Source organism: Rhinoraja longicauda, chromosome 31 (genome assembly GCF_053455715.1).
Source record: "Rhinoraja longicauda isolate Sanriku21f chromosome 31, sRhiLon1.1, whole genome shotgun sequence".
Lineage (NCBI taxonomy): Eukaryota > Metazoa > Chordata > Chondrichthyes > Rajiformes > Arhynchobatidae > Rhinoraja > Rhinoraja longicauda.
This window is the reverse complement of record NC_135983.1, coordinates 20,057,225-20,068,359: the sequence shown is the minus strand read 5'-3', so window position 1 is coordinate 20,068,359 and position 11,135 is coordinate 20,057,225. Positions and strand designations below refer to the sequence as shown.

At 38.7% G+C, this 11,135-nt stretch overlaps 1 protein-coding gene across 2 annotated transcripts in view; it reads right to left on the bottom strand.

The window, feature by feature from the left end:
* Positions 1 to 11,135, bottom strand: part of abl1 (c-abl oncogene 1, non-receptor tyrosine kinase) — a 112,606-nt gene that overhangs the window by 10,697 nt on the left and 90,774 nt on the right. For both annotated transcript variants that reach the window (XM_078426301.1, XM_078426302.1), the window contains exons 5-10: positions 9,718 to 9,802; positions 7,866 to 8,043; positions 5,114 to 5,298; positions 4,268 to 4,420; positions 1,622 to 1,711; positions 432 to 602 (exon numbers count right to left, since the gene is read on the bottom strand). In XM_078426301.1, the coding sequence (XP_078282427.1) occupies positions 432 to 602; positions 1,622 to 1,711; positions 4,268 to 4,420; positions 5,114 to 5,298; positions 7,866 to 8,043; positions 9,718 to 9,802 (862 nt within the window). The remainder of the gene's footprint in view (positions 1 to 431; positions 603 to 1,621; positions 1,712 to 4,267; positions 4,421 to 5,113; positions 5,299 to 7,865; positions 8,044 to 9,717; positions 9,803 to 11,135) is intronic.

The window sequence follows — 11,135 nt, the reverse complement described above, 5'->3', positions numbered from 1 at the left end:
TTGGTGCATGACCGGGGAGGGTTGTTGGTGAAGAGGGAAATTTGTTTGCAAATTTGACTCATGATTATTGAGTTGAAGAGCCTGCTATGAAATGAATTCAAATCCACTCAGTTCAGCTACAAATTCATGTTAGCCCACAGCAATGAATTGCTCTTCAGACGGGCGACTCCCACCTTGCAAAAAGTGGTGTTCTTGCAAAAACACAAAGCCGCACCAGCTGCACATCACAAAATGAGAGTCCAAAAAAATAAATAGTGTTTATTTAGATTTTGCCCCCTACAAAAATTTCAGGGAATGATTTATGAATCCCATAGGGGGAATTCCTGTTACACGCATGCTATTATGTGGGGGTCACCAGCAATGAACAATGTTCCAAACTTCCATGCCACCTCCTGCTTTGTTACTCACACCCCATGCAATGTGAAACATACCAAATTCACTTGTGGCTTTAAATATCGAATGGGTCGTCTCCTGGATCTCGCTTGGTTCTTTGTTCTCAGGGGTTCTGCGAAGGGTACGCGTTTTTGTCGGCAACTCTGGAGCCTGTGGCTTGCTACTGCCACAGCATTTCCCTCCTTTCTTCCCGAGCTCCTTTTCAACCTCTGCAAAGCACAAGACAAAGATCACCGTTATATTGCTGGACAACACTGTTTCAAGCAAATAATTCAAAACATGAATGAAGAGGAGGATAGAGGACAGGTCGGGTACAAGATTAACACTCAACCTGATCCTGGCAGGACCTGCAATTGTTTTATTATCGGATTGGACTGTTGGAAAGAATCCCACTCTGGTCCACGCTACAGGGCACTGAGCCTCCCTCAGCCCCATGTCAACATATGCAATTTTTACAACTTTGTCCAATACTAAGAGTGAATGTGTTTAGTCATAAAGAAATTGCAGACTCAATCTTCCCCAAGCCTGTGGACTTACAATTATTTGGAAAAGCACAATGATGGTGACATGCAGTGGAAGCTTGTCAGGCCGATGGGAGGCTAAGTCCATATGATCAGCAATCAGCTCACTGTTTTGACCAGTATACATCCAGATATTTACCAGACTAATTAAAACAGCGGAAGATACTTAGTGCTTTAACATTCGACCTGCAGGCCGATGCCACATTTCATCTACAAAATTGAACTTACAATGACGAAGTCAGCTCTTTAGCCACAAAAGTTTAGTGCAGCAAATACTGGCAAACTCTCAGGTCCTCCACGCAAATACCGGGGCAGAGTCCCTGCAAGTACTGGCCGCAGGCTTGCAGACTTCTGGTGAAAACTCATGCACTTCCTTGCTAACTCAAAGTTCTGAAGAACCATCCTGAAGTGAAATGTCGCCTATGTTTTCCCTCCACAGATGCTGCCTGACTCGCTGAGTTCCTGCAGCACTGTGTTTTGTTCAAGATTCCATCACCCGCGTTCATTGTCTCTCGAAAATACTGACCTGGTTCCAAAGACATGATTTATTACAGCAAATGAATAGATAAATATAGAGCAAATGAATAGATAAATATGGGTTTTATCCATCTTTAAAACTGGGGGTTTTGTTTGCAGTTCAGGACACTTGATAGCTTATACCAGGCCAGCCAAAGAGCCCTAGTATGTACTGCACAACCAACACTCACCTTCTGAAATGCTGGACTCCTGAAACATGTTATCAAATGCTCGATGGACATCTGCAAATGATGGTCGATCTCCAGGGTTCCACTTCCAACCTAGAAGTACAAGTATCACATTTATAAGTTTGTTAAAAATAAAAAAATATTTCCATCCAACTGATTTATTAGCCCACTGACTTATTAGCATTAATTAATTTCATAAACTCTAGATGCTAGAAATCTGAAATATAACAAAAATGCTGGAAACAGTCACCAGGTCAGGTAGTACCTGTGGAGAGTTAATGTTTCAGGTTGAAGATCCTTCATCAGAACCTCTGACAGAATAGATTTCGCTAACCTATGTCAGGTATATCATTGAGCATCAAGAACTGCTGACGGAAAGCAAATCTCCACTTTAATACTTGGCTGTCTTTTCCAATTCTCAATAGCCAAGCCTTTGTGATTTAATAAAACAGTGGCAGTTTCAGCGAGCACCTTTAGCCGAGGTGTGATCACACTTTTCTCACACCAGAATGAAGGATGAGGGAATTCAGTTAAGTGAAGGGGATGAGTAACAGGGGATTACAGATTTTCAATAATAGCAGTGGAGGGAAATTGACAAACTTCTTCACAGAAAGGGCATATTAAGATCTCGAATGCAATAGAGGATAGCGATTCCACAACAACTTTTAAAAGTCCGTGAAATGTGCTTGAAGAGGATTAATTTGCAGGGTTATGGGGTTAAAGCTTGGAGGGCAGTTTAAGAACTAAATTTGATGGCTGTTTCGAAAAGGCAGTGTAAGGGCAACGAGTAATCTGTATGCTGAAGAGTTTGATTGCAGAGCTTCCCATCACTCCTGTAGAGAGTCTTACAGCTGGAAATTAGTTTGTCACAATTCGTCCATGCCAACCGAGATGCCCCATCTAAACTAGTACCCGTTATCTGCGTTTGGCCCATATCCCTCTGAACCTTTCCCCTCCATGGCCCTGTCCAAATATCTTTTAAATGTTGTTATTGTATTTCTGCCTCAAATACTTCCTTTAGCAGCACGTCCAGATATCCACCACCCTCGGTGTGAAACGATTACATACAGAATACAGAATACAGAGCTTTATTGTCATTCGATACCGAGATACCGAACGAAATTACATTTCCAGCAATCACAGAACACAACAAAAAAGAAAAGACCACAAGACACACGACCCCATCGCAAACATTCATCACAGTGACTCCAAACACCCCCTCACTGTGATGGAAGGCAACAAAACTTCAGATTCCTATTAAATCTTTCCCTTCTCATCTTAAACCTATTCCATTTTAGCTCTTCATTCCTCTGCCTGGAATAGACTCTGCACTCACCCTATCTATGCTCCTTATGATTTTTTTACACCTCTATAAGTTCACCTTTCAGCCTCCTGTATGCATCTGCCCAATCTCTTCCTATTGCTCAAGCATCCAAATCGTCAAAGTGCAGAGACACATTTAAGAGAAGGCAAGGTATTTCTTGCAAGGCAAAACTACGAGGAAGGTGCAGCGGGTTAATGGAATATACTGTCATGGGACTTTTGAGCCAAATAAGGTGCATATTCTCAATGAAGTGGTCCATTTAAAGCATGATACACATTCATTTATCTACATAGTATTAAAATCTGTAACTGAAAGCAGAGTTTCAGTTGCTGTGATGTGGGCATCCTTTATTATCAACCTTGCAGGTTCTGACGTCAACAGTTCCTGTTCAGTTTTGTCCCATCAGTTACGATGGAGTTACAGGCCATGAGCTCCAGTGAATTACACAAGTCTATCAAGTATTTTAGAAAATAAATCATTCAAATTATCTTTTATTCATCCAAATCCAAATTATCACTGCATTTTCCAACACTTTAGCTTGGTCACCAGGCCCCAGACAGCTGCCTATTGTCCTGCAAGATATTCATAACGCCACAGGCAATTTACCCATTGATATACAGAACTACATTCTGCAGATCATGACTAACCAGGGAAATAATTTGGCAAAAATCAACTTTTAAATTAATTCTAAAAAAAATTGTCCATTAGTGATTATATTTTTGGATACTGTAACGAAACGATGAGTTTGCAATAGCTCTGTCAATGATTACTTCTGAAGCATAGGAAAAGTAGCAGCAACTTTATGTACAGCAAATCAATGTTTAACAGTGCTGATTAAAAAATAAATATTGGATAGAGTCTCTCAGACACACTAATCCCTCCATTTCTTTCAAGTCGTGGCATTGGATCTTTTCCGTGTTAAGAGGATAGACAGAGCTTTACCCCATCAAAGAAGGCATGTCCCAGAACGGGACTCCAACCTCTAAATTGGCACTTGGATTGACTTGCTTTTGATTCAGAATCAAATATGTTGCTAATTAAGACATGGCCGAATTAATTTATCTATTCAGTGAATTTAATAATTTATTTATTTTTTGTTTGTTTTGGTTTATTATATATTACCTGTGCGTATTATAGGCCTGTTATATGGCTGCAAGTACAAATGTCATTGTTCTGATGATGGTACATATGACAATTAAACAACAACCCATTTGATTAAGTGACTGAAACATCAGTACTCATTATAATTTGTTCCCCCTCTTTCTCTCATGTTTATCAGGAGCTGGTGTATTATACAGAGTCTAAGTGAAATAATTCCAACTCACATGCTCGCATCAATTCATAAACCTTCTCTGGACAGCCCTCAGGCCGCTCCATCCTGTAATCCTTTTCCAATAGGTCATAGACCTGTGAAAGGTCTATTCCAGGGTATGGGGACATGCCATAAGTTGCAATCTCCCACAGAAGAACACCAAATGCTGCAGAGAAAGTAAGAATAAGTAATATTAACAAAGATAAACATTGTGGAAAGGAATCACTTTCATTGCTGCCGTTTTGCATCATGAGGCACACTGGTTCCCTTACATAACTTCCTTACATAGTGTAAGAATGGTCAAATCATTGGAAAATCCTCACTGAATAATGGCAGCCCGACACAAATTACACTCGAAACTACTTACAATGAAAATGAGAGAAAGATAATCAAGATGGATATCCTTCATCATTTTTACCAAATCAATAATGATTAAAGATGACATTCAGGGGGAAGGTTATGGCCATGTGGAAACAGGAGGGATATATCATCGAGCCAAACATCAAAGAGACAGGCCCTTTGCCCAACATGTTCATGCCGACCAAGGTACCTAACCGAACATGTCTGACTTGGCTGCTCCGGCCCAGATCCCATCAAACGTTTCCCATCCATTTACTACCTGTCCAAGTGTCTTTTAAAGGTTAACTGACAAACACACAAAGCTAATAACTTCTTGTTAATGGTGAAACTTAAAATCAATTCAGAAGTCAACGTTAGAAAATTCAAGGTAAATGTGGTCAATGGCAGGGAAATAAAGCAGGTGACTCAAAATAACATTTTTGAAATAGAATCTTTCCTAAACCACCATTTACTATTCAAAACAGGCCTCTCCCAAATCTGTACACGTGTACTTACTTACCCCACACATCAGATTTGATTGAAAATTTGTTGTAGGCCAGGCTCTCTGGCGCAGTCCATTTAATGGGAAACTTAGCTCCAGCATGTGCTGTGTATGTGTCTCCCGTCATCAATCTGCTCAGCCCAAAATCTGCCACTTTAACCAAGTGGTTCTCCCCTACAAGACAGTTCCTAGCGGCAAGATCCCTACAAAAATATACAATAGGCACTTAGAATCTGTGAAAACAGTACAAGGAATAATGAGATCGCCAAAAACAGACAAAGAATAGTTAAGCTTCCAGGGAAACATGTTTCCAAGAAACAATTGCTATTAGATGAAATTTCAAAAGAACAATTAAGTTTCATGGAATAATAAGAATTCCAGGCACAAATTCAACAATATGAAACACAGTCTGTAAAGAACCAAAATTTATCTGTGAAGGATGCAAAGATTGTGCATTAGTTAATGTATAAAAAGGTCAAACATTCTACAGAGCACAGATGGTCAAACACTTTTGACACATGGATGCCTACATTAACATTATAATTCCATCACCTACATAGAAATTAAATAGAACTGTAGAAATGAAATCAAGATCCATCATCATAAATACCACACAAGTCATTTTATAATTAATTGTTTATCTGCTCAGAAAATAATAATTTATGAAAGGGAAATCATGCCTAACAAATGTACTAGTTTTTTTGTGATGATGTAACATGCAAAAGAGATAAAGGAGCACCAGTGGTTGTGCATATGGACTTGCACAAGGCTTTTGTTACAAAAGATGTGTGTGCAGAATTAAGGCTCACTGGATTGGGAGTAATGTTATGACATGAATTGAGAATTAGTTGACACATACGAAGGAAGTGGGAATAAACAGGTTGCAGGCAGTGGCTTGTGGGTGCTGCAGAGATCAGTGTTTAGTGTCCCTGCTATTCATAATATATTTATCATAAAACAGTACAGCACAGGAACAGGCCCTTTGGCCCACAATATCTGTGCCGAAAATGATGCCAAGCTAAACCAATCTCACTCATCTGCCTGCACATGATCCGTAGCCTTCCATCTCTAGGCATCTATCGAAAGCCTCTTATCAATAGCTTGGATCAGGGAACTAGATGTAACATTTCCAAGTTTGCACAGGATACAAAACCTGGATGGGAAGAGTAGGATTGAGCACCAAGAGGAGGAAGTAAAGAGTTTCCAACATGACTTATGTAAGTTGGGTGAATGGTTAATTGAAAGGCGCACTTATTAATACAACAAAGATAAATGAGTACATCCACTTTGATTCAAATATAGAAAAGCAGATTATCCAAATGGTGATAGATTGGGAAAGAGGTGGTGCGATAAGATTGGGACCCTCTGCATGGGTCAGTCACTGAAATCAATCACTCTAGTGCTGTGAGCAGTTAGGAAGGCAGATGGTATGTTGGCCTTCATTACTCCTCTACTCAAAAATGTCATTATTCTTGCAGAGGCCTCTTGCTGTTTCTGGACAGAGACAGGGCAAGTTCCCATCTAGAGTTTTGTATGCAGTTTTGTCCTCTATCCGAGGATGTTTTTGTCAGGAAGGGAATGCAACAAAGATTTATTAGACTGATCCTGGAATGGCAGGACTGATGAACAATTGGTCAATTAGATCTATATTTAATTTTTTTCTTCATTTTTATATTTATTCATTTCCTACTGAAGATCACAGTGCAACTGCAGGTAATGTATTGAAAATGTTCTCACGTCTTCCTTAATAATATTCTTCCCCAGTATTTGTACCTGTGAGCTCTGGTCTCATCTCTCTATCAAGGGGAATAACCTCACACCATCCACTCTGTCCAGAATCCTCAACATTTATATTCTTCTATCAAATCTCCCTCAGCTTTTTTTTCTCGAGCTAACAGTCTCATATTTAAAGAACATTGATTAAGGTAAATGACCTGGCAATTTCCCACCAATATTTCCCTCAAAATCTGAGTGCATCCCATTCATTCCCGATGACTTCACTAGTTCAACCAGTTTTTCTCCTACCACCATGCTACCATATATTAATGTCTACTGTCTGAACTATATATTCCTTCACTATTGCACTATCACCGTTTTACTATTTATGTGTTTAGCAAATACTTTTGGATTCTCATTTATGTTGCCAGCTAATCTTTTCTCATACGTTCTCTTTTCCTCCCATTTTAATTTTCACTTCTCCTCTGATTCAAATGTAATCAGCTTAGGTTCTCACTGATATTTACAACCTGATGCTTGCCACAAGCAGCAGCTTTTGATTTTTAGGCATCCACACAACTCTGAATTTATTTGTTCCTCTTTTGGCACTCAAAGGAACTTGCCTCAACTGAATGTTCTTTGAAGCTCACAATGCCACAAGTACCAAAAATGCTGGAAAATCTCAGCAGGTCAAGCAGCACCCGAGTCTCTCGGACATGCAATGTTAACGCTTTCTCTCTCCACAGATGCAGCCTTTTTTGCTTGTTTTATTTCAGATTTAAAGCATTTACATTTTTTTATCATAGTTAATTTTATGGAAATCGGAATCAATGATTCTTGCCATACATTCCACTGTGCCTCCAGCTAAACGATAATAGTGTCAATACGCACTTCACATTTCAAATTAGTTATTGTTCAAGCCATGATCTCAATGCTGTGCTCCATTCTGCAACTAATTGCTCTTTAAAATTAAGCTCAGGTGCGAAAGTTTGTTGGAGTGAATGACAAAATATGACAAAATAATGTAAACTTCTATGCTGCGAGGATGACGTACCTGTGAATGAAATTTTTCTTCTCTAAATACTCCATTGCAGAGGATATCTGAGTTGCCATATATAGCAGCACAACCGCATTCACCTCCTCTTTGTTACAATCACGGAGGTAATCAAGGAGGTTTCCATGAGTCATGAATTCTGTGATGATGTAAAATGGAGGCTCCCGAGTACATACACCTTCGGGGCAAAGGAACACAGCACATTCATTTTTTATCTGTAACTAATAGTCTAGACTATGTGCAAGTACAACAAGTTTTCTCCACAGAGTTGAATTTTAAAAATGCATCAAGGTATTTGAATATTTTTTCCAATTGAATTCACATTTCCCAACTTTGTTATAAAATGGTATTTTGGGTGTTAAAGAAATTGCAACAATGCAAAGTTTTCAACAGAACTGTTCTCCCCCCCCCCCCCCCCACACTGGGTTGTTGGCTGTGACTTTAGAACAAAGTTCCACAGTCCTTTTCAGAACATACTTATCAATTATTTTCAAAAAAACATCAAAAACATCTTGCAGAGGGTTTGTTACTTTGTTGCCTTGAGTATTCAAAATGAAAAGACAGGAAAACACAAGCTGATTCAACAACATTTCTATTATTTATTATCCAACTCGATTAAAAACATGACAATATATTGTTCTGATGAAGGGCTGTCAGCCTGAAACCTTGAATGTTTTTTCTCCTGCCCTGCTGAGTACTTTCAGCACTTCATTTTAATTAAAAACACACTTTACAAATATTTGTGTCTCCTTTGATACATTTAACTTTAAACAATGTTCCCAAGCCTTTGAATAACATGAAAAAAAACCAGAATTTAATTTCTCCACACAATTGCCCCTAACTGCATCTGGCAATTAACAAAGTATAAACATATGAATTAAGAATGAGCTTGGACCATTTGGCTTCCTCGCGTCTGCTCCATCATGTAATAAGATAACGGCCAATCCAATGTAACCTCAACTCTACCTTTATGAACGGGGCTTTTGGCTGCTTCATCTCAGTTATCCATAAAGATGACAATACTCGAGTCCCAACATCTGATCCTTGTGCCACACCAGTCATTACATCTTGCCAACCCAAAAAAGATACATTTATGCTGACTTATTAGCAAGAAACGAATTTATTCTTTCCACCATATTATGCTCGATACCAGAAGCTTATTAGCAAGAAAATAATTTATCCTTGCCACCATATTATGCTCAATACCAGAAGCTATCATTTTCCATAATAACCTTTGATATGATAACCAGACGCTATCATTATCCATAATAACCTTTGATACAATAAATTATTCAAGTGCCAAATGGTGGAAAGTACATATACTGGTTCCTCTTTATTCACAGTAGATGGTACTACTTCAAAGAGCTCCAATAAATTACTCAAACAAGAATTTACTTTAAAAAACCATCAACATTTACTGATTTACTCAGTCTGAAGAAGGGTCTCGACCCAAAACATCATCCATTCCTTCTCTCCAGAGATGGTGCCTGTCCCGCTGAGTTACTCCAGCTTTTTGTGTCTATCTTCAGTTTAAACCAGCATCTGCAGTTCTTTCTTACACAACCTTTACTGATTACTTGGTTTTCAAGTGGCTTGATAACTGAACCACTTCCCTTATCCCAATTAAATTTCAAGAGAAGCAATCCAAAATCAAGTAGCAGTCAATGAAAAAATAATTTACTTTTAAAACTCCATCTTTGTTTTTTCTTTATTTTACTTCCTATATTTTAATTTTAATTCATCTGTGGAAGAGGTGAGAGACCTGCAAAATCAACTTGGTAATTTTTCTTCCTGAAAAGTCGAGTGCTCAAAGATATCAGTGTAGCAAATCAATTCAACAGTGCAAACTTACCCAGCAGCTGTACGAGGTTGGGATGTTTAATTTCCTTCATAACTGCAGCCTCTTTCAAGAACTCTTCCACTTCCATAGTATCTTCCTGGGGGCAAGGAAACGGTTCTATATTAGACATTTAGTACAGAGGAACTAAAGGTACCGCAGTAGACAAAAATTGGGACATTGATGCAACCTTGATCTGCTCAAGTACATTGGTTGCAGAGACTATGGCATTACCTGTGATTCACAGAAAGATCAGTGGTCCCTTTAAGGAGAAACCTTCGCTTTCCCTTCTGACTTTCGTTAACTGGATGTGTTAAGACTTTTTTTGATATAAAAAAAGGAAAATGTTCAAATGCACAACAAGTTACGTTAAAGCTTGTTATACATCATGATGACAATAAGGTTGATTTCTGATGTCGTTTTAAGAGCAGCAACATTATTTCATTCAATTTTCCGGCATTCAATTGTCCTCAGGATCTGGGACATCACTGTCTGCCGTGTACCTGTTGGGCCTTTCCAAGAGCATTCCAAACAAATTTTCTTGCTCTTTCCTCTCATGGCCATGGACCAATTTGTGCGTTCAATTTTAAACAATTTTTCCCCTTTATAGGCTCAATTGTTAGCACGTACCTAAAGCTTTCAACTGTACATCAGTACACGTGACAATAAATTAAACTGAACCGAATTTATGAAGCTGAAATACATAATTTAAAACTGTACAGTGGCTGGAACCTCTATCTCACAACTCCAGTGACCAGAGTTCAATCTTGATCTCTAAAGCTGTTTGTATGCAATTTGCACATTCTTCCAGTAAGCATTGGATTTCTTCCAACATTCCACAAGACGTAAAGGTTGAAATTTCTCCTCCTGTGTAGGTGAATGTAAAATCTTGGGAAAAGTTGGTGGCAATGCGAGTTAAAATAAAGTCCGATTAGTGTAGGAACTGTGCAAATGGGTTTCTTCATGGATGGCATGCAAGTCCAAGGACTTGTTTTAATGCTGTACGACTTGGAAAATAGAGGAAACCATCATAATCAAAGCTGCATTATGATAAGGATTACCAGTACTCTATTTGCGCACATATAAGAGTGAAGTAACAGTTTTGTGTTAAAAAGACTAAACTGTTGGAACATACAGGGAATTCTTTACATTCACACTGTACTAACCCCCCATGTTCACGAATTGAACTTTGGGTTGATTTCCATGATTAAATCAAAGAAAAATGCAAAAGGAGAATGGGGAGAAGGCAGGAGAATGGGGCTGAGAGGGAAAGAGAGATCAGCCATGATTGAATAGCGGAGTAGACTTGATGGGCCTAATGGCCTAATTCTGCTGCTGTGACTTAAGAACTTATGAGAACTGATTATTCCACGTTAATTTTGGAAATGGTTTAGGCTAAAGATAGGATTCAGATTGTACAAATTTAGCTAATG